At 38.9% G+C, this 23,273-nt stretch overlaps 3 protein-coding genes across 9 annotated transcripts in view; 2 read left to right on the top strand and 1 right to left on the bottom strand.

The window, feature by feature from the left end:
• The window catches only part of WWP1 (WW domain containing E3 ubiquitin protein ligase 1), a 64,977-nt gene extending 58,951 nt beyond the window's left edge, over nucleotides 1–6,026 (top strand). For all 5 annotated transcript variants that reach the window (XM_062641606.1, XM_062641601.1, XM_062641603.1 and 2 more), the window contains 4 exons: nucleotides 875–979; nucleotides 2,089–2,185; nucleotides 2,556–2,628; nucleotides 3,878–6,026. In XM_062641606.1, the coding sequence (XP_062497590.1) occupies nucleotides 875–979; nucleotides 2,089–2,185; nucleotides 2,556–2,628; nucleotides 3,878–3,977 (375 nt within the window). In that variant the 3' untranslated portion in view covers nucleotides 3,978–6,026. The remainder of the gene's footprint in view (nucleotides 1–874; nucleotides 980–2,088; nucleotides 2,186–2,555; nucleotides 2,629–3,877) is intronic.
• A 1,058-nt stretch (nucleotides 6,027–7,084) lies between these two features.
• RMDN1 (regulator of microtubule dynamics 1) lies at nucleotides 7,085–20,168 on the bottom strand. The gene is made up of 10 exons (XM_062641614.1): nucleotides 20,002–20,168; nucleotides 19,252–19,363; nucleotides 16,743–16,830; nucleotides 14,909–15,068; nucleotides 14,344–14,433; nucleotides 13,669–13,724; nucleotides 11,558–11,645; nucleotides 9,942–9,972; nucleotides 9,133–9,266; nucleotides 7,085–7,232 (listed from the first exon to the last, which is right to left on the bottom strand). Exons 1-10 carry the CDS (start codon nucleotides 20,146–20,148, stop codon nucleotides 7,194–7,196), a joined length of 945 nt encoding a protein of 314 aa, XP_062497598.1. The 5' UTR covers nucleotides 20,149–20,168; the 3' UTR covers nucleotides 7,085–7,193.
• A 118-nt stretch (nucleotides 20,169–20,286) lies between these two features.
• CPNE3 (copine 3) overlaps nucleotides 20,287–23,273 on the top strand; it is a 31,361-nt gene continuing 28,374 nt past the window's right edge. Inside the window, exon 1 of one of the 3 annotated variants that reach the window (XM_062641610.1) lies at nucleotides 20,287–20,405. The gene's annotated coding sequence lies outside the window, so the exon portion shown is untranslated. Of the gene's footprint in view, nucleotides 20,406–20,731; nucleotides 20,867–23,273 lie in introns of those variants that run through there. The other 2 variants (XM_062641607.1, XM_062641608.1) reach the window with 2 other exon arrangements.

Below are 23,273 nucleotides of genomic sequence, written 5' to 3' on the forward strand. Positions count from 1 at the left end.
TAGAAGACTACTCCCTCTGTGGTAGATGGGGAGAATTATCTTGTAACAGATGTCACGGAAGTTGATTTTGGTGTACAGTGATCACTTAGTTTTACATACATAGTCTAGGGTAGGTTCTAGAGTTATTACACTCCAGGACAGAAAGTTGGAGGAAACTACAAGGTTTGAAACTGAATTTTGCAGATCCTTGATATGTGACTCAAGGGCTGATAACAGGAATTGCTTGCAGGCACCGTGTTTACTTAACAATCTGCCTGGCCTCTGTTCACTGTTGGCGTTGTGATTTGTAGCAGGGATAAAAGGGTCTGTAGGGCTTCTGTGAGACCTGCCAAGGTTCTCTGTATAGAATGAGCAGTGTTGTGAAACCTTCTTAAGTTGAATGGGATTTTTTCCTGAGAAAGTACGTTGATCTTTGTTGCTCAGTTTTCTAGGAGGCTTTGCCTTTAGCACTTTCAGCTTTCATTACCTCTCATAATGAATTTTTTGCAAATGTATACTTTGCAGTTTGTACTAGTAGTAGCAGTAGCAGCAATCATTAGCTTGAAATATGAGGCAAGGTTTTAATGGGAAAGGTAATATCCTCTTTAATATAAAATTTCTTTTTATGGGAAAGGTACTACCTTTTATTGTTGAATTATTAGCCAGAAAAAGGTCCTGGTATGCAGGTTTTCAGACCACTTAAATACATGAACAATTTTGGGGAAGTTCTGTAAACTTAGGATAAAGAAAAATCTTAACAAGTGGAGTATAGTTAAAAATTTTCAGCCCTTTTTCTGGGAGCAAGGAATTCCATTTTTGTTAGTCTCTTATACAAGATACAAAATTAACTACTGCATGTAGACGTGTGTTGTCAAGTAACCATTCTCTTTTCTAGGTTATGCTCTGTGGTATGCAAGAAGTAGATTTAGCAGACTGGCAGAGGAACACTGTTTATCGTCATTATACAAGGAATAGCAAGCAGATCATATGGTTCTGGCAGGTATGTTAATCTTTAGGGTGGGAAATGGCAGATGGATACCTGCATTACACTTGGATGGCTGGGTCCTGAATAATTTTTCTAAATCTTGTCCTTTATATTGATTATACAGTGATGGAAGTTTTTTGTATTCTTAGCAGTGATCTACCTTTTAAGCATTCTTCTGTGTAGTACACCTGTACATTTGAAATGCCATATACTATTTATGATTATTATCATATTAGCTGTCCCAGTCTAGCACTGACTGATTATAACTCACAATTCAGTGAAGTTGGATAAGAATTATTTTCAGGAAAAAACTCAAAAAATTCTATACAGGCTTCCAGTTTCTATGAATTTCCCTAAAGAGAAATCACAGCTACGCACTTCCTGTCTTGTCATAAGTCATCGTTTTAGGGATGCAAGTCATCATTTTAGACAAAGTTCCAATGAGAAAATGGTGTAAATCAGTTATTTTCTAGATTATTTATATTGTTAGAATAATGTAAGATCTGATGATCTGGTTTTTAAGAAGCTTTGCACTGAAAGAATCTTAATTAGTAACTTGGATATGGTTTTAACATTCATAGAACAAAAATACTCATTTTGTTACCCAGGTTTTTCTGAGCTAAAATCCTGGATGTATCAATGCCTCCTCTCTTACTGAAATGTGCACCACCTCCCTTTGCTTTCCTTTTCACTTCCCAGTGAATTTCTTTCCATAGTGGTGCAGCTGTTTCGGATGGTGTTTTCTGTCATTGAGACTGCCATACGTAGGGAATACTTCACTTCTGAAATACCCAGAGCCTGTGGTTAATCTGTTGCTGTGTTTAATCAAAATGGCAGTAGCCTTCATATAATCATTGGCATGATTTATATTATAGTGTGGAATACAGTAGATAAAGATTGTTCTTGTTTGCTGTTCCCAGTCTTCACACTTTAACAGTAGATAGTGCATATAATCTGAAATCAATGTCCCTCCACACAATTTTGCTGAAAGAAGGAAAGATAAATGCTCTCAAGGTGGTGCCTTTTAAAATGGAACTACACTTTTTAAGCAGTTTCGTGGTATTTTTGGTTTTCTCCAGCTATGTTAAAGATTTTTAGTAAGTAATTTGAATTTCTGTACCTAGTTTGTAAAAGAAACAGACAACGAGGTTCGCATGAGACTTCTGCAGTTTGTCACTGGCACTTGCCGATTACCTTTGGGTGGATTTGCTGAACTTATGGGTAAGTAAAAGGTGACCTCAACTTTTATACTGTACCTGTTCCATTTGCAAATGAACCATGCTGCAAGTTTGCAGACAGCAGGAACTTCATGTACATCAGCTTGGATCTAGAAAGGCTTTTTATATTGGAAATCCCATGAATACTTTTATAAATTATTAAGAAGTTAGATCATTTCTGTGAGAAGAATGTTCATTATCATGTAACATAGAGTAGGACATAATAAGCTCTCTGTGTCTGAGTTGTGTCTTAATGTCACAAATGTATGACTGTGAGGCATCCCTGGCCATGGCAGGGGGGTGGAACTAGATGATCTTAAGGTCCTTTCCAAGCCAAACCATTATGTGATCACACTTTTGAAAATCTTTTCTAGGAAGTAATGGTCCTCAGAAATTCTGCATTGAAAAAGTTGGTAAGGAAACCTGGTTACCAAGGAGTCACACTTGGTGAGTTGATACGTATAAACTTTCTGTACCTTAAGTGGCTTCTCACCTCTGGTCTTGCATTGACCAAATCAAATGAAATGTATTTGAATCAGTTCTCTTACGTCCATCTTCAGCTTCTTTTCTTTGATTGCTCTGACATTCCGGTATTGAAAACTCTTCTAGTTCCCCTATTCTTAAGTCTTGCTGCTGCACTGTACACAGTTTGTTAGTATTAGATTTATCAAAAATATAATTTTTCTTGCATAGAACTGAGAGGTATTTCTGTAATTATTTTAGAGAGTATTAAATAACTGGCAAAAGTCAAGTTGGTGTTAGATATATTACATATTATTAGCTGTAGATATTACATCTACAGCTGTTAGATACACTTACTGTACAGTAAAATTGTAAAAGATAAATGTGATGAGAAAAATGCATGAGAGAAATGACAGCAGATGTTCAGAACAGGGATGCTTAGTCAAGACAGCAGGTTGTTTTTGCTGCCAGGCTGCAGGCTATTATCGGCTTGTCATTCCTCTGCCAAACTGGTGCAACAGGCACCCAGATCAGTTTCCCCTATATACTGTGTGCAGTAGACACACCTTCCTATGGCAACATTGTAACAATATTAATCATACTAATGATAATAGAATTATTAATAACATTGGTGATTAATTAATAGAATTAATAATTTTAATTAGGAATTATCTAATTTCCTAGTAGTTAAAAAAACTACTTTAGGGAATCCTCCATTTTCACCATTTCCTCCACCAGTGCTGTTTTTTGAAGTGGTGTTTGTGGGAGTTAAACATCTTTGCCTGAGGTAACTTTGAGAAAGACATGGAATGAAACAGAATTTTGGCAGAGGCCTTTTAGGGCAAAGTTTAGAGGGGAAAAAGGTGCCAAGCTGTATCTAGGCATGTACAGAAAGAAGAATTCAGCTTTTTCATGTTGTTGCTGGAATTTGGAGATGGATCCCTCTATAATGGTGAACATTTCCTTTTGGGAGTGTTATAATTCTCTGTATCTGGGGCTGTCTGTAATCTTCAAAGGCTCCGGGTTTTATATGGTGTGATTAAGAGTAGTTTGTTTCTTAAAGTTCTCTGGTTTTACTGCTCACAGAGAGGGGAGTGAGATTGCCCTGATTGCTGTCTCTTCATTTCTAATGTTAGATGAGAATATTTTTAACTTCTACTGTAGCAGTCAAGCTCTGTAGTGTTCTACCTGGCATTCAGCTAAACTTAACATTTTGGTTTTTTTTTCTGCTCAGTTTTAATCGTTTGGATTTGCCACCATATAAAAGCTATGAACAACTAAAGGAGAAGCTGCTCTTTGCCATTGAAGAAACAGAGGGATTTGGTCAAGAGTAGAAGTGGCTTCTAGTCAAAAAGGAAATCTTGCATAACAAAAGGCCCAGCCAACTAAGATTGCACACTTAATTGTATATAAGCTTTTTGTTCTGTACAGTGATCTTTCTGGAACTCTAAAAGTGTAAGTGTTCTCTGTTCTTCCACAAAGATATGCAAAACAGTTCAGCCTTTTCTACTTTTATTTATTGCCCTTCCAAAAGACCAGAAAAACCCCTCATAAATTTTGAAAGCAGACAAGAGACTTATTTAAAATATATATAAAAAGTATAAATATATATACGAATAGGCTCTAGTTTTATAGAGCTTTAAGTGTATGAGAAGTTGCAGCCATTTAAAAGGGCCTGGATTTGCTTTATCTTGGCTTTATTATTCAGAAAAATGTTTAAACTGCTCTGTGTTCTTTCTTAAGAAACATCTCCAAGTTTGTTTTATTGCATGGCTGTTCTAAAAGGTGTTAAAGGCTTAGGCCAAACGTATCCTAAATATGTAGAAAGATGCTGCTGGTATTTGAGATGACAGAGTATGTTCTGTCAGTTTAATTTTTTTAAATACGTAAATAGCTGATATATCCCTCTCTACTGATGTAGCCAAGGTCATGAGTAAAGCCTTTACTGCACAAAGTCATGTACAGTAAGATGAATGTGATTTAATGTTGAAAGGAATTGGTGCCACTGTTCTGACTTACTGTAGGAGCTGAACAGAATATTTTAATTCATTTGAGCAGCATTGAAATTTGTTTACATATTACCTTGGGTTATTACCACAAGGATGTTAGGTAATCTTCAAAGAAAAACTAATAATAAAAGAGAAAATACTACACATTCTCTCCTTGGTCTGGTGTCTTACAGGTTGCTTTGGTTTGTTTTTTTGTTTTGTTTTTTTCAATTCCTGATGTCCTTTGTACAACTCTCTATAGAGTATGTTAATGTACACTGAGCTAGAAGAGTATATAAAAAGTAATGTGAACTTTGCTGCTTTCTGTGTTCATCCTCAGTTATTGGATCTAGTAAACCCAACTAAAATGAAAGTTACATAAGCTCTGCACAGGTAAAAATATACTTAAATACTGTTATTCTTCTTAACTTCTTACAGAAATTCAGATGAACCTGAATTAAGTATGTCTAAAACCTGTCATCCTGTTGTGTAGGTCAAGTTGGCCCTAAGTGCACAACAGTATAAAGGCATTTTAAAATTAGGTTTATTGGCATTGAGGGCATTTGCTGAACTACAAATATGTGTTTAAAACCCCCCTGAATTTAACACCTTATTCATGTGAATGATATTAAATGCTACTTTTAGCAAATTATGCTACCTTATTATAGAGTAAAACAATGTTTAAAATTACCATTTGTATTATGCTTTAAATATTAACTGTAAATTCCATTACATTTAACTTATACAGAATTTTGTACACACATGAAAATGATTTTTTAAATATGCTTAAAAACACTTCTGTAACATATCATATTGAACTGTTAAAAGTGTACATGCAGAAAAGCTCATGTATCTTTCCAATGCAGCAACTGAATTCTGCCAAAACTTTATTTTTCTACACATTGGATTCTCTTGAGGCTTTGTATTCTACACACCCAGCTCGCTGTGGAGCTGCTAACCTGCACATAGCTGTGATAACACTGGTAGTACAATGGGCCCAATAGACTGCTCTCTTACATGAACTTTCTGGAAGAGTTCCAGATATTTCCACCACTTTTGAGAGTTTTTCATACTACACCAAATGTCTTCTGCAAAACCATGTTCATAAATATAGCATCAAATTAATTTGAAGTGCAGATCCATTTAAATTATGACTTAAGCTGGTTAGAATGGAGGAAGCTTTAAAGAAAAAAACAACCACCAAAAGTCAAAGGTCAGGTAACAGAAGAGCATGTGGCTTGCGTGAAAGACCATTCAGAGGGGTGAATGTCACAGAGCTGAACTTTACGAATTTGCACTAATGACTGACTTGGTGACCCACTACCAACTGCTGAATTTTGTGAATCTGTGAGTAAGTTGAGCAAAATAATAATAAAAAAAGACAGCACATCACGAGCATGTAGTTGCTTTATTGTTTTGGTATTTTAGCTGTCTCGTAACTGCAGTATTTTTTTTCTGTGGGTAAGGGTTAGAAAGGAAGGAAAAAACCCCAAACCCAGTGGCCCTCTGTACATGGCCGTATGATCTATGACTTGGTCTCAAAGAGCTGACTGAAAGCATGGCTCTCCAGGTAAAAAAAAAAAACAAAGAAACCCACAACTATTTATATACTTGTGTATATGCGTACAGATAACGTAGACTTTCTGGGAATTTCAGTAACACTGCACTGTAACTTTCTCTGCATTCCTCTCAATTCTGCTGTGCTCAGGGGGAGGGAGGAAGACAGCAAAGAGAGGGAAGGCATCAAAGACTGGGGGTCAGATGAAGGAATAAGAGAGGCAATACTACCTGAAGGAACTACTGTGTAGTTCATGGGTTCTGTTTGTTCTTTTCTTCCTGCAAGCAGCTCAGCTGTTTTTCTCTAAACACTCAATTCAGTACCTGGATTAGCCTTCCTCTGTCTGCAGATACTGCTTTCTGTATCAGAAAAGGCACATTTTTACTACTGACTTGGCATGAGCTTGGTTTATTAATCTAAGCAATTTAAGCCCTTCATCTTCCTCCTACAGACTGCAGTATTCTTCTCTATTAAAGCAAACACCAAGTATTTCTATTCAGTTTGTTCTAGATCTTTAGGCATTCTACTGGCAGTACCATGAATATTTGATTGCCTGCCATTTTGTCATTATTTGGTCCTCTTCTCTTGGGTAATGGCAACATATTGTTTGGAAAGTCTGTAAATGCTTTCTGTGCTGAATATCTAAATTTAATTTAGTTTTCTGGTGAAACCTGCTAAAAAAGCAGCAAGAACAAGAAGAAAGTTTTACTTAATCTCTACAAGTCATCATCTCTGTGCCTCCAAATTGTAGTTCTCTTCTAATGTCCCAGCCCCTCCTCTCCAATATACACGCTGTGTGTCAATGATACCCTTTATTCCTATGAGAATCAACAGACAGGATCACATGAAACAGATCTAATTGCCAGTTTACCTGAAACAAGCTAGAGACAGCAGGTTTAGGCTACACTTTTATTAACAGCTTCAGTAAATCACAGTAGTAGTTGGGGTCTTTTTCCTGTTCTGCTCAAATCTGAGGCACTGAATTCCCATCATCTTGTGTCTTGTTACATAGAATTAAGCAACTCCAAAGCTTCTTTCTGTACCTGAAAGAAATATACTTGTAACAAACCAGTGCCAGGTAGTTATGTACTCTTCTAGCAGAACTTGCTGTGCAAGCACACAGATGGTTCACCACAGCTCAGTAAATCCACAACCCTCCTGCAAGTAGTCATCTCTCTTCTGTAGCTCAAGATGTTCAACGCTTGAAACATAAACCCACTTAAGTCAGTGCCTTCACCGTAATTCACTTAGTATATGTAAAGGGCTTATTTGTGTTGAATACAGATGATTAGCTTTGATTTGCTGTAGTCCAATAGTAGCATATAGTAAATTGTCCTGTATCTGACCATAACCAACCAACCCAGCATTTTCAAAATCGGCACCAGCTGAAGAAGTGTGAGAAGACTGTTTCTGAGGCCCCCTTTGCCTAGGGATTCTGGGTAAACATGAATATGACCTCTAGCATCTATGTTAAGAAACAAAAAAAATCCCAACAAACTTCTGGTCCTGAGAGAGCAAGCAGTGCAGGCAGCCAGACGCTGCAGATACTCAGATGTAACAAATGTTCAGAAAACCTACTTATGCCAAATGCAGAGACAAGAATTCCAGTTTCTTGGCACAGGCCAGTTTCCTTCTTACTGGACTACCAGGTTTAGTTCCCAGTAAATTCTGCACCACCTCTCTCTGTACCCTTTTGGGAGAAAAGGTCATAGATGTCCATACTGGGGGCCAAGCAGAGTGGCAGCAGGTAACAGCAGCTTCCCAACTTGGCTACTGCACAAAAATCCTTCCTGACTCCTCCTGCATGGTATCTAAAGGCAAGCTTTTGTGACAGCTGGTTTCATATCTGCCTCCAGCTACTAGTAACCTGCAGAAGAACTGATCAATTTCATACCTTCCTGAGATCATCACTCCTTTAGGCTATTAGAGTCCTATACATCTTGCAAAGCAGTGGAGGAATGGAACCTTTACTAATATTTCTACTGAAAGATGTTACTGAAGAAGCTCGCTTTTGGGAGAAATATTTTGAGTCCTACTACAGAATCTACAGAGGGAAACTTCAGTCATGTTTTTTCTGAAGTACAAAATCCTACCAAAGTATTCCTTACCGTTAAGACATTCAGAATGTCACTATGCATTTTAGATGTTTTCTGTAACAGTTAAAACATCTCACACTTAAGCTTAATGCAAAATAAATTAGAGGTCAATCAACTGTAAAAAAAAAAAACAAAACAAACCAACTGTAAATCAGTCTTTGTTAGTCCTGATGGTAACAGGATTGTGTATGAAAGGTAATGCAATTGCTGTGCTTTATACTGAATGCAGTATTAAGTCTATATAATTGGTTACCCCTCCTAGAACCACTCTCTATGTGTTCAGGGAGGAAGCAGATGTCTTCCCCTCTGAACCAGGACCAGTTCAAAGGGTAACTGAGCCTCATATCCCCTAGCATGGAGATTTCCTGTCAAAAGATAAAATACATCCATTTGTCTCAATTGGGCCTGCAGTGTTAAAGGATGTAACAGGGTTTTGCTGCATCCATCCTTCTGTTCATGTGCTTTTCAGCTCTTCAAAAACAGTGATTTCTACCTTTCCAGTTCTAGACATATGAAAGGTGAGTATGTGCTCACCTAGACACAGGTTAGCTCAAGTGCCTGCCTTAACTTCAGCACCACAGTTAAGGATGGGTTAATGTTAGCCACAAAAACATCATGAAGAAAAAAGAATAACTGTTCTTTGTTATAAACAAAGTATTTCCAACCATTGTGGTCAGAGGTTGTTACCAACGTACTAGAATTTTTTGGTGTCTAGATGTGATCCTGGATTATAGGTGCTTAACTACAATTTACTCTGAGTGACCTTTATAAACCATTCCACTGCCATGATGTCACAGATTGCCAGTTACAATATAAGACTGTACTACTGCAGTTCTTCATTTCCTACCTGTTTGTCCTCTTCTGTGTGTGCAGGATACTCCTTTGCTTTGCTTAGCCACAGAAGAGCCATCTTTTTATTGTTTAACTTCAGGTAAGTCTTCCCCAAAAAGAGCAAATTTTTGCTGTAAAAATTTGGGTCAGCTGTGCAGAGACAGGAGAAAAGCTTTACATGAGAGTGAGAAGCACGTTGTCACATCATTGATACTTACTTTCAAAAAGATGAACAGTATTTTGGCTTTGAATCAGAAGGAATCCAATGTAAAACTTCTACTTCCCAGGTTTTGGTCTCATACATGAGTTACATGAACTAGTAGCTTGTTAATAACGCTAAATGAAACCCGGTTCCTCACAAGGAGGGATCTTAATGCATAACAGCTCTACTTTGCAGATTCTGTACTTTTCTGGGTCTGGTAGGTACAGCAGGCATTGCAACCACCTTAGCAAGTAGAGGCCAGGAAATCAGGGCACATTTCCCAGCTTTAGACCATATATATGCAGGTGTTAGCTTGGCTTTTGCTGCACAGAAAGCAAGCTTAAAAATAATGTACCCACATTTAACTTTTTTAAGGAGCATTTTATAAAGCATGATTTGGCTATCAATCATTATTAAAGACTAATAATCTTGACTACTGTGCATACTTATAGCACAGCGCTTCTCTGCTGCTGGATCTGAGGTCAGGATTCAAAACATACAGAGTTGTTCTGGAAGTAAATTTTGAGAGCAAGTCTATTAAGGTAATACCAAAAGCTAGAGGTTTATTGCAAGTCATCATTTATAAAAGATACTATCCTGTCCAGAAAAGCTGGAAGTATTACCTTCCTCTGCCATGTGGAAGTAACGAAGAGCCTGCAAAAAATACGGTGGCCATTTTTAAAATGGAGAACAAAACACAGTATCAAACTAAAGCCTTATGCACATGCTGAACATAGCTGAAGGACTTCCTGTCCGTGATCTCACTTTTATTAATTCAGTAAACCACTGAGGGTTCTCATTCAATGTACAATCAGATTTGAAGTTTCAACAGAACTAGTACTTGCCCAACTACTCCCCTGCTACTTCCTCCAGAAACACAGTAACTCTTATTCGGTACTCTGTGTGTAAACACAGTACCTAGCAAATTGGATTGTGTTTTTCTGTCTTCAACTTGTCAAAATAATTTTATTTTTCCCATGTAGCATAACTGCAGTTTCCTGCAGCCAGTTCTCATGTGTAAATTTAACAGATGAAAAATCTTATTATTCAGGTCATAAATGTTGACAACTCCTACAAAGCATCAGTTAGTACCCTCTTGTATGAGGATATACCTTTACTAAATCCACACTCATTTTTCAATTAGTTTCCCATCCTGCACATCAGAAATCTCAGTCCATTCCTACCTCTTCCTGATGTTACCAGCCAGAGGGAAAACACTGACAGAGAGCTTGAGTGTAGAAGTGTATCTATAAAACAGACTTTACTGAAACTGTAGAAGTCTTACCAGCATGGCTGAACTACAGCTCTCAACTACAACTTTGCTGCTTCAGCCAATTTAAGCACTACAGAATTCGATGTTGGGACTGGCATAATTTTGTACTATTGGAAATCTTGGCTGACAGTTTCCATTCTTCTGAGAATGACTGTCAGAAAAAATTTAAAAGCTTGACATTCCATTAAAAAGTTTTACTTCTTTTTCAATTAGAGCTTAAATTGCTTTTTGTGTAACAGCAAGAGCCTTCTGCAGTTACTTCCTAGTGACTCCTGCCTCCCCACCTTAAAAGAGCAAAACACAGCGGGATAGATATTGGCTGATCAAAACAGAGACTAACAGCTGCAGCAAACTTTCCTATTACCAGTTCAATTTTCTGGTTTCTAGTACAAGCACACTGTGTTAGACACCCTAGAAGATATATGTCTGGACAATATGTTCTAGGGTATGTGATGGCAGCAATTTGCATAGCAAAGACACAAAAATACTTTTGACTGAAAAATCCCCATACCATGTGTAGCCAGAGGATGAGAAATTGTGTTTGTGGTAAGTAACAAAGCAAGCTGTTGCTTTTTGCATGTAAAGAGAAAAGTCCTCATAGTCCTATCAATTAAGTACATGGTATAACCACCAAAGAAATCATCAGCACCAGAACTAGTACAGACAGTTACTTGCAGTACATCACAATAGTAAATATAAGTTACACATAGCTTATTTCCTGCTGCACAAACTACATAAATAATGTTCACTATTCTGCGTGTGCTACAGCTGGAAAAAAAACCCAAATAATTGTTATGTTTTTAGATATCCCTCACTCTCCTGTTATAGTCCCATTTTATTAATTGCAGTTCTAAAATCGTAAGTCCATGCTTATTCCATAAACAGAGGTCAGCTTTGTCAGGAAAATTAGTAGAAGTGCATCAGCAGCTTTGAGGGGGGAATATGTGAAACATTTTTTTATTGTACCTCTTGAAATGTGGAGGTTGGTGGTGAGGCAAATAGTGTTGCAGCTATTTTTCTTTGGTACCATGGCATTTCAGCAAAGGTGTAACACCTGGAGCAAAAGGAAACATTTGTGTATACCCTTCACATTTTTTTCTCATTTTCAAGTAAAATTCTCATACCTTGGATGTCATAATTTTTATTTCCATGAATCACAACTCCATACCACAAGTTCTGTAAGCAAGTTCTTACAACTGTATAACAAACCAGCAAGATGTCTGATATTGCTGCATAGCTCTGCTGAAGAAGCATTGGTGTGTCTTTTACTGGGTACTGCTATTACATTGGACAAACTGGAGGCAGTTATTAACCATGAGACAGCTTTTTGAACTTGAATGATTTTAACCATTTATGTGTATTTGATACTGTTCTAATGTATTTTCAAAAACAGGGTGCAACTGAGTAATGCCATTGCCTTACCTCAGCACTACCTTGTTTTTCTCAATTATTACTATAAAGCAGATCTGCAGTATGTCCCTGAAAGACTCTGATCTACAAGAATGAGAATAAATCCAAGAATCAAACTACTGTGTTCTAGGCTAGGCCATTCTATGCTGTTGTACTATCTACAAAATAGCAAAGGTAATCAGTTGCCTATTTCAGAGATGTTGAAAGGATTAAACATTTGTTAGGTACTTCAAACACATACAACATTCCAGGTGTAAGCATTAGACAACTCTATTCACTTTATTACACACACACACACACACACCCACCCACCGAGTATAAAAATATTATTCTCTGTGCAAAATAGAGCGCTCTAGAGAAGGTGAAAGGTGAAACGTCAATAAATGACATTATAGACGTGTTTGGAGGAGAGGGGGTGAAGCATAGAATAAATAAACATTCCAAGTTGAAATAAAAATGGTTCAATGCAGGATAGACTACGAAGAAAAGGCAAAAAGTACTCAAGAACTGGCTTATATGAAATTCCAGTTTCAAATGAAGATGCTCTGGGATGCCATGAGTATACAGTATAGGAATAGGGGCAGAATTATCCCTTAAATGATTTCTGATCACCTTTCCTAGTTTTCCCTAGGAACAGTACCTTAAGTACTTCCCACAACAAGCTTCCTATCTCAGAACTGAGCTTGAGGGTCATTCAATTGGTAGCATATGCTTCTGTTTAAAAATTTAGACTACTGCAGTAGTTAAGTCATGGGAATGAGTGGTGGATGCTGCAAAAACAAAGTCTGTTTGTAAACTAATAACTGCTGGAGTAATAAACTGTAGTTCACTCTGATATTCAAAAATACTCAGTATATTTTTTAAGCTACATTTGATTTTTTTATTTTCAATCTCTCAATCTTAGACTAGAGATTGCCTTTAAAACAACATAGCAGCTTTGGCTCTTTCACACAAATAACCAGAAATGCTGCCTGGAATCTCTCACTATCACACAAAGGTGTGTGATAGTGCTTCCACAGAATGCCCTGGTTTGTCTGGAAAGGTGTGTTTCTAGGCCCCTCACCTGCTGTGTAACAGTAATGCTCAGTAACAGTTTCACTGAGCAGCAAGCTCAATTTCAGAGATTTTTGTTAACGTATATGCATTTATAAGCTGCCTTTACTTAAAGATAACTTTAAAAATACAGTACCAAATACAGCATGACAAAAAAAACCCAACCCGTAAGTCTTTTAGGAACACATCTTGCTTTTGATAGCTTTTTGCTATACACAGATTGTGTTAAGTTGCTGCCAGCACCGAAATGCGGCATAATCTCAGTGTTTTGTTTCCATTCACACCAACAGAACAAAATTAGTAGTACTTGCAACCGCTGATGTAAGTATGTTTCCATAGCAGACATCTGCAAAATGTGTTTTTAATAGTTCCATACAGTAAAACAAAATAATAGGATAAGCAATTATTTTCATCTGTTTGGGCAGCATATGCCTTAACAGCCAGACTTTTTCAAGGCTTGACATCCTATATCCGTTCAATAGGTTTTCATGTCTGCATCAACTAATTACAAGCCACTGAATTATTCCAACCATTTCTGCAATTCATATAAGACATTTTATATTGTAGCATGTGGCAAAGCAAAATGCCAGCTTTTGTTTGAAAATATGCCTTACCAAATGCCTATAAGGTGAATTGTTGTAGCATCCTTTGGATTCAGTTCGATGGCTTTCTAGTGAGGGGGGGGAAATATACAAGATGTAAAAAGTTGTTTTGCCATATTTGGATTAAAACACATTTAAGAAGTAGACTTAATTAAACCAGATTAACAGTGTGTAGAATTTCAAGGCAATATGATATTTATTCAGTGCACAACTAAATGGGCTCCAAGGAACTGAAGACACTGACAGATTTCTAAGCACTTCTGTTTAGTAGCAGGTCATTAAGAATTTCACTTCACATGAGACTTGGCATATTCAGATTTTTATATCATTTCTGGTGGTATTTGTAGTCCTTTATCTTCTCCAGGACTTTCCTTTACTGCTACACAATCCACAGTTAAAAACAGAGCCACACATCCATTTCTCAATATCACAGATACGTTTTATCTAGCCCTACGAGGTGCCAAAAGCACGTCAGCTATTTCAAGACTCCCTTCTATGGGCTTAGTTTACTGCAGGAGATAAATCTGTCCTCCTCGGAGGCTGGTGGGGCATTCAGGACTGTTACAAAACCAAAGTGTCACCAGCAGATTTGAACAGTACATTTGCCAAAAAATAGCTCACAACTGTCATGCAGTCTACATACTGGACATGTGAATACTGTCGTATGCAAAACACTGTTTACATTACCTGGAAGTGCTCTTTGATAACAAAGGCATTTCCAATTTTAGTCTTAATGCCTTCAAAATCTCCAACATCACTGAGGCAGATTCCATACCACTGTAATTCAAAGAACAAAAATAAAACATTTAATACAGCACTATGGCTATTAGTAGTAAATTAAAAAAAACAACAAAATGGAACAGCTGCTGCCACCACTGATGACAACAAGCAATTTCCAGTGAAACTCTATAGAGCTACTGGTGTGCTTAGAAACAGCATACGAAACATGGGGCATGTGAAACATTATTGAGTCTACGTAAGAGAAGGATGAGCTAATTGCATCAGCTGTAATCAGCCTCACTGGTCACCTCTTTCGTGGTCCTGCACATACTTAACCAGTTCCCGTTTCCTGTACGGAGGCAATTTAGCTGCAAAAGTCTGAACTATGGTCTTCCAAAACAGGGGGAATTAGAAGTCTCACTCATTCATTCTCAACTGAGAAGTTAAAGAGTCTGCTGTAACAGCACAATTATTCAGGCTTCCACTGGCTGGAAATCAAAGAACAAGACATGAGTTATTTTGCTTGGTTCACCTTGTGCGCTGCGGAATTTGATTCATTTTTTTCAAGTGCCCTTTTTGCATACTCAAGGGCTCCATACGCCAGTTGTTTCTTCTCCTCTGCAGAAGTACTGCTGAGCTGAGCTAGGTCTCGTGATGCCCGTGCCAGCCGCCATAACAACTCTGTGTCATCACTAGTTATGAACAGAAACACTTAACATATTACAGCAATCATGGAAATTAAACAATCAAGGGTCTTAAACCAGCTTTTCAATAGGTACCCTAAGTGGGTGATAAGACAACAGTGTATATGCCATGTACAACCACAAGGTAACAAACAACAACGGAAGCCCTCCATTATGGACTCTGATGATACCTTTGCTCTACCATTCTGGTCTGTGAAGCATACATCTCTGTAGGAAAGGGCTTTGTTTTCTCAAAAAAGATGCAGTTAAGAAAACCCCCAACAGTACCACTGAAAACACCAGAAGGAAAACAAGCACTACTTGGTTCTTAGCTAGACAGTATTTTTTCCAGCATCCCACTGATTTGGTATTAATGTTTACTAGGAACGTTAAAAACATTATGTATCTTTTCTCTTATAATTGTATGTAAATAATAAATTCTTCCTAGAACAACAGTGAAAAAACAGATTAGCCATGCCACTACCACATAAAGCTGTACCTTTATGTATGTAACTCTATAAAATGGTGTGTGGTATGTTATAGCCAAAGGGATTTTAGGTTTTATTATCTTGTTAACACACTGTTTTGAAACACTGCTTGCACTCTATGTTCAGCTAACTACCATTTGAATTTTGGCTTACTATTTTAATAGAGACATTAATATTTAGAAAGTTTTTCAGAGCTTCTTATCCAGTGCTAAAACTCAAACCAAAAATATTAAAAAGCATACATGAGTTATTGTTAAACTCAGAGCAACAACAAACACCAGTTTTCTTCTATGGAGTAAGACTGGGTCACTGCTCAGGGTGCAGCAGTCCTGCCTGCACTATTTAACACACAGTAACAGAAACAGCCGATTCATTTTTCACCCAAGTCACAAAAATGCTAAGTACTGCTAATGGAATCATTACTCCTCACAGAATAATTAGTATTGTTATACACCTAGCAACAAGCTTACACCTTGCTTATGACACAGTGACCCTTACAGGTTAGGATCTTCATTTAACTTCCCAGGCTTTATACTTGTGCCTCAGCAAGAAGGGGCAGTGGGAAAAAACTGAAAACCGAACAGTTGATTCCCTCTAGAAATGTTCTAGAGATGCCTTGTGTCCTCCAAAGGAATGGACTTTACATTTTTTGCCTTCTCCTTGAACAGCTTGTCCCAATTCACTTATCAGTAATGCTCTGTGCAGCTAAGGCATAACTACATGAGGAAGGAGCTTTTTTTGTGCAGTCTCAAATACTGACATGAGACAAATGAAAGCAGAAAAACAGCTGGTCAGCAATGAAAAAGGTAACAGTGACTTGAAATCTTTAATAGCTGAATTCTAGGTACTTTGATCATTTAGTAATGTGTAGGCACATTGTGAGGTTTTGTTGTTGTTTTTTTCCCCCCCCACACTAGAATTTAAAGAATTCTTAGCGTAACAAATCAAGCAAGAAAGAAATCCTCCTTCAAAGGACTGAAAACTTGAGTGTTGACTCCCACCACCTATAGCTACCAGTCCTCATTTCATTCATTTTTCCATTAGGAGGAAAAAGATCAAGAGTCCTTTTTTCCTATTTACATAAGGGTGAAAGCAAGGTTCTCCAGCATACCACAATGAGAACATGAGATGAAAAAAACTGATATAGAAGAGTGCAGAAAAGAAGTCACAGTAATGTCTCAATGCAATAAAGTACCTATTTTTATGCTGAACCAGCAACCGATACAGCTTTTCCGTTTCTCCGCTCCCATACAGGTAGTCTGCTTGCTCTATAACTTCTTCCACTTAAGAAAGAATTGCAATTGTGGAAACAGAAGAACAAATTACATGTAATTAGAACATTATAACAAACAAAACATTTTAGAGCAAGACAACCTAGCTAAAACATAAGGATGTAGTTCCTTTTCAGGCCACCATTCCAAACAGCTTACATGCACAGGTGGATTGAATAAACTACATTTTCAGTGAGCAACTAGGAAGAGAAACAGTGCTGAATACCTGCCTCTCATGAGGCTACAGAGCAGCTTTCAGCAACAGAGCTTTGGATTGTTTTTTTCATTCTCAGTATCATTCCATAGTTTTGCTAGAATCTGACTGCAGATTGAGTGGGTCCCATTAACTTGTTCAACAAGCCAAACTGAAACATCGCTCAAAGGTTTTGTGAGTGAAGTCCACCACATATTCAATACACTAAAAGCAAAAATAATTCTGAAAATCAGAATCAGCTTTCTAGAGTGTCAATTTATGAAGCAAGTACCCATTTTTCTTAGGATACTTTACATCTTTTTCTAAAAATGCTTCAAAACAGAGATGGGAAAGTACAATTTCCACAACAGTGGAAACAGACAGTAATATATAAGTAAATATCCTACGTATATAGTACATAAAACAGCATTCCAGAAATGGAAATATCAAACACCAGAAAATACAGGATTCTACAATGAAAACAGACAGAATTAGGAGAAAAAATACCCCAAAGGAAGCAGGTAGATAATTCTATTAAAGTATTTAACTGTACAGGAGATGATCAAACTCTGAGTTTACTGTTCTGCCACCAACATTAAAACATGGAAAAATTACCATTTAAGTCAAAAGCCTTCTCTAATTTCTTACAGAACTTTCAACTATGCTTATCATCTCTTTAATACTACTCTTGGGTCCGTGATCAAAGTTCTTAGTGAAAACATAAGTTCTTCCCCCCACCCCCCTAGAAAAAAAAGTGTTTATAAGCTTTCTTTTTTCAAGTTATCTACTGAATATGGTAGTCATGTTTCACAGCAGCAGGTTTTCTTACAGAAGAGAAAAAAAAACAACCCAGCATTGAAGGCTACTAAACACAAAAGTCTTCTCTTCAGCTTAGAAAGATCCTAGAATATAAATCACTGAAGATCAGGCAAGCGTTCTGGATAATTTTTAACCCTGACACTTCTAAATGCTTTCCATTAACCATTTCAAAGATAAGATAAGGCAACAGTCTACATGGACTTTGGATTTTAGCATCCAAGATGAGCTTCATGGTACATCTCCAGTTCAGTTCAGCAAACCGTTACGTTTGCTTGCTTAGTCTCCCTGTGTACTACTAACATATCTAATTACTAAATGCTCAGAACTCAAACTTCTGAACACCTTTCCCACCAGAGGTTTTATATAAATTGTTAGACTTATATTTCTTTAAGAGTATTTTTCAGGTATTTCTTTTTCAGCCTTATTTTCACAATATCTACTACTTGTCTTGTAGAAAGCCCACTAACACTGCTTTTTTTTTTTTTTGGCGATGTTGCTTGATTCAAATGAGACCACTAAACAGACCAGAAGCAACTAAGTACTGTTCTTTATCTTCCTTATGGGAAATTTTCTTATTTGTATACCAAATAGTTACCTTAAATCTATTCACTGAATCTCCACCTGTTGCAGCAAATTAAACAGTTCCTTATCTATTCAAAAGTACATTGTATGAATTTTTGTGTAAGCTTCTAAGACCTTCCTCTCTTTGAGACACAAAGAAACAAGTTAGCTGAACTGACTACTTTCTGATCTACACAGTAAATGTATGTTTCATTTAGGCTCATTCCCCATTCAGTTAGGTTTACTCTCAAACCCCCTTAATTTACCATGTGATAAGCAACTTCTAAGTCTGCAACAATATTCCCTTTTAAGATGTTACTTTTCTTTCAGTAGTGGGACTGCTTTTATTCAGATCTTGAAAAGGATATTTTATCACTTGTTCTGTACTTTATTGTGGTAGATAAAAAAAGGCTTTTCTTCCTTTTTTTTCAGTGTGACAAAAAAAACAAGACATTTCCCAATTTTGACTGAAATGGAATTTCAGTGTAGCTTGACTAGATTAAATAGAACTTCTACAGATTAAGGTTTGGTCTGCAATCCTAATCGAGTCATGTCTTTCCCAATACGTTACTTAAAGCTTGGGCTACAAGTTAGGTGTATACACCTTGTGCATGTATTATATGCTAGACAGTATGAGCTACTAGATCTGCTTTCAGTGAAATATGAAAAGAATCACTTGTTAAATTGCTACAAGGCTACCTTGAAGCAATTCAATGGTGCAAATGATGCAAATACACTGTGTGCAGTCTTAATGGAGAAAATCAAGAGCATTAAACCATTTTCCTATATAATTCTGGCACTAAAACCAAAAAAAGTTTACATCAGAATAACTTATGTACTTCAAAAGTTAAAAATATTACCTCTGAAGCTTGCATGAACCTCAGCAAAGCCAGAAATCAGCTTGTGAGCTTCATAAACCAGGAAGGCCCCTGTTGAAAGCACAAGCCCCCTCTGAAGGCTTTTTCTAAGCACCTGCATGGGATCACAAGATATGCATTAATAAACACTGTCAACCTAACTTAAAAAAGTTTGTATGCTCCCTAGTGTATATAAATTATAATATCAATTATATTTCAGATCTTGATCAGAGAAAAGCCTTTTGAAAGTTAAAAGAAAAAAATAACTTTGTAAGATAAACTGCATTATCATGAGGGTATTTTCTAGTTTTTTTCAACACAGACTACTAATTACGCTTTAAAATAGGAACAGAGCATTAGACTGAAAATAAACCATAAACATGTTCAAAAAACATGTAGACAAGGCCCTTTGTGACATGGTTTAGTAGTGGACTTGGCGGTCAGGGGTTAAAGGTTGGACTGGGAGATCTTAAAGGTTTTTTCTAACCTCGCTGATTCTATGATTCTAAGAATACGGAGCACACACAAGGTAAGAAGGAAAGTATCAAACTCGCGTTTCTGAAGAGCGAACGAGCCCAGGGATCCCAGTTGTGCAAAACCGCACCAGCTCCTCACCGCGCCCCGCCCCTCCCCTCCCCGCCCCGCCGGTCTCCGTAGCTGCCACCCACCCCAGACCCCAGGCCGGCAAGCGGCAGGAACAAGCTTACGAAGACCGTGGAAGCGGCCGCCCACCCCGAGCAACAACGCGGCTACCTCGCTGTCCCCGGCCCCGCGGCTGGCCCCCCACCGCAGCGGCCCGTACGTCGCGCCGCCCGCCCCGCGCCGGAGCGGCCTCCCCAGGCAGCGGGGAGCACGGTGGAAGGACCGCGCCAACACCAGCGCCTCCATGACAGCGGCCATCGCACGCCGCAGAGGAGCTGGTCCGTCACCAGCAGCAACCCGGCTTAAGGGGAAACAAGAGCAGCGGCCACACGTTCCGCCCGCCAGCCATTGCGTGACCCCAGCGCCGCGCCCCGCCCCGCCTGCCCGGCCTTGGGCGGCTGCGAGGGGCTCCCGCGCATGCGCCTCTCGGCCGCGGCGCGCCCGGTTGGCGTGGGCGTGGCCGCCGCGCCGCCAGGGGTGTGAGCGCTCGACGGTTCTGTCGGTGGTTTCGGCAGGTGAGGACTGGCCTAGCTGCTCTGCAGTGGCTGCGCGACGGGACGGGACGGGCTGGGCTGGGCTGGGCTAGGCTAGGCTAGGCGTTGTCTGAGGGCCGGGCAGAGGGCTGGGCGCCCGGGGACGCCGGCCCGCCGCCTGGGAGGGCCCCGTTTCCTTCCCGTGCTCGTTAGGCTGTGCTTCTGCCCGTTTGCCGCGGGTTTAGGTTCTGCTCTGGCCTGAGGAGAACGAGCTGCGCCCCCTCAGGGCGGTGCACCCCTGCGGCAGAGGCGCGTATGGGGCGGGGCCGCGGCTGGTGCCGCGGGCGGCAGCTGCCCTCGCCGTGCCTCCTGGCAGCACACCCGCAAGTGTCCCTACCGCTTCCTGCTCTGAGGCGCTGGCCGCTCTCCGCGGGGCTGGGCACTGGCTTCGGCGGAGCTCCGGCGTAAGTCGCGTTCCTCCGCGTCCCTCGGACTGCGTGAAGGTAGAGCTGCGCGTCGGAACACTGGTGTGCGGGAGGCCGGTGTCTGTGGCGGTGTAACGCTGCTTCCTTTGGGGAAGAAACTGTCAGGAGTCATCGTCGTTCCTAGAATAACACTCGCTGTTCTTCCTGGGCGGCTGCTAGAGCAGGTGGTTGGGTTTTTAGTCTTTAACTGCGTTTGCACAACAAGCTGATATGCATGTTGTCATAATTTACTTTTCTACTAGGGAAATGTTGAAATATGAAAGCTTTTCACTTGTATCTTCAGGGTGTATTAATATGCATTGCCTTGTCTCCAGACATGGAGCAATGTTCTCTTGGGAGTTTTATGTCTCTGAAAGTTCAGCTTAGAGATGTTTCTATAGTGGTACAGACGGGCTGTTAGTGAAAGTAACTTGATCCCAGATTATTACTTTTTTTTTTTTTCCATTGAAGTTTTAAACTTTAACTTTACATATTAGGAAAAAAAATTCTTCACTGTGAGGGTGCTGAATCACTGGCACAGGTTGCCCAGAGAAGTTGTGTCTGCCCCATCCCTGGCAGTGTTCAGGGCCAGGCTGGACAGGGCCTTGAACTACCTGGTATAGTGGAGTGTCCCTGCCCATGGAAGGAGGGTTGGAACTGGATGATCTTTAAGGTCCCTTCCAACCCAAAGCATTCTGTGATATGTATAATCAGAGAGGTAAGATGGTTTCGGAGAGCATGCAGGCATCAGTAAACATTGGAAAAAAAAAAAAACAAGAAATAGGTATAGGAGCAAGAAGAGCCAAGTCTTTTTGTTCTTCTGTTACGGTGTTAGGAAGAATGCGGTGTTTTTCCAGTAAGTATATTTGTGCTAATACTTTTGAATTAATCCATACAGACCCATTATGTGTGACTGATAGACCAATTTTAGTGTGAAAGCAAAAATGCATTTCTGTTAGACTGAATAACTAAGCTGTTATTAAATGTCATCTGCCAGAATTCCAAGATAGCAGTGCTATACCACAGTGATTTTACAGCCTTGTGTTATGCCCAAGGTGTTTAATGTTTCTCCAGAATTTAAGGCTAGAGGGAAGCCATAGCAGCTGTTTTGTACAAGCAACACCAAAGATTCTTCTAAAAGAATAAAACTGAACTTGACAGGTTAATATTATTACCTGGAGTGGAGTTTAATTTTTCTTTTTTTCCCTTATTCTGATTTAGTATCAGATCCTGTCGTTACCGTGTTTTCCTTTAGGCAATACCTTTAGGGACAAAATTAAGTAGTAAGCCACTAAATTATTAATTCCTTATTATTTTGGTTTATTTTTCAGTGAATGTCATAGTTCTCTTCCAACATAAATGATACATGATGGAGTTAGTATTTGTAGGTACTAGTTCCTGTTACACCCATCAAAGTTTACAGACAGAAAATAGAGTTACGGTACTCTTTACTGGTTTACGATCTTAAACTTCTTTTCCAGCCTAAACGATTCAATGTTTAATGTCCTTAGCTTATCTTTAATATTGCTTTAGATGAGATGCTCCTGCTCAGGGATTTAAAAATGACATTATTAAGCATTTGAAGGATTTCTGGATGTAGGAGTTTGGGGACTGGGTTTCTGAGTCTAAGCATTTGTTTAGGAAATATTCTTAATTATTTAGATTACTTTCTTCTGTGGTTGAAGGAAGCCTGTATTCGGTAGACTCTTCTATCTTGTAGGTGGATCAGGTGCACGTGTTCACTCAGTGGTTTATCCAAGGCACAGTTAGGAGCCAGTTGAATTAGTTCCGCTGGTGGCAACTTGCTCCAGTGCTTCTCACATCCTGGAGGATTATTATTAAATCCTCATGGTGGGTAGTTAGCACATGTACAATAATCTGATGGTTCTGGGAAGCAGCATGATTGCTGTGTGCCTTTGTTCAGTGCCACTGCCTGTGTGTATGCAGAGCATGTATAATGCCTCCCAGCCACAGTGACTGCAGAGTGCAAGTAGCTGCTGTGATAGTGAATTGAAGAACAGATGACTGCAGAGCTCTTGGTTTGCCTACAGGAGGTTTTGAAATACATCTGTGCAGTAGTAAAGTGTAATTTTGTGATTCTCAATTTCAGGTTAATGTTACTGTTTATACTGAAATACAAAATAATATTTTATATCCTGGACCATTGTGTAATAGTACTTTTATGGATTTCTTCTTTGGCTGTCTTTAGCTGTAGCAGTGTAGGAAAGCATTGGTTTCTCAGAGCATAAGCCATATTGAAAGCTTGCAAGCCAGTGATTTTGGTCTACTTACTTTAAAACACCATAATTTTATTAAAAAATAATTACATGAATAAGACAAAAAAAAAGTAATCTCATGTTTGTTCTTGAAATCTTAAATGCCTTTTTTTTCTGGAGTTTTTAAGCATCTCGTTTACATTGTACTTTGTTCTCTGACAACGGCTCTG

Source organism: Pezoporus occidentalis, unplaced genomic scaffold (assembly GCF_034315485.1).
Source record: "Pezoporus occidentalis ecotype Australia unplaced genomic scaffold, CSIRO_AGI_Poc_V1 ctg69, whole genome shotgun sequence".
NCBI lineage: Eukaryota > Metazoa > Chordata > Aves > Psittaciformes > Psittacidae > Pezoporus > Pezoporus occidentalis.

Excerpts from the sequence above, each read along its gene's own strand:
- RMDN1 (XM_062641614.1), bottom strand. The coding sequence starts at position 20,148 with ATGGCCGCTGTCATGGAGGCGCTGGTGTTGGCGCGGTCCTTCCACCGT. Across the intron at positions 19,364-20,001 it reads GCGGGGCCGGGGACAGCGAG|GTGCTTAGAAAAAGCCTTCA; the intron begins GTAGCCGCGTTG and ends GATCCCATGCAG. Across the intron at positions 15,069-16,742 it reads CTGGTTCAGCATAAAAATAG|TGATGACACAGAGTTGTTAT; the intron begins GTACTTTATTGC and ends GTTCATAACTAG.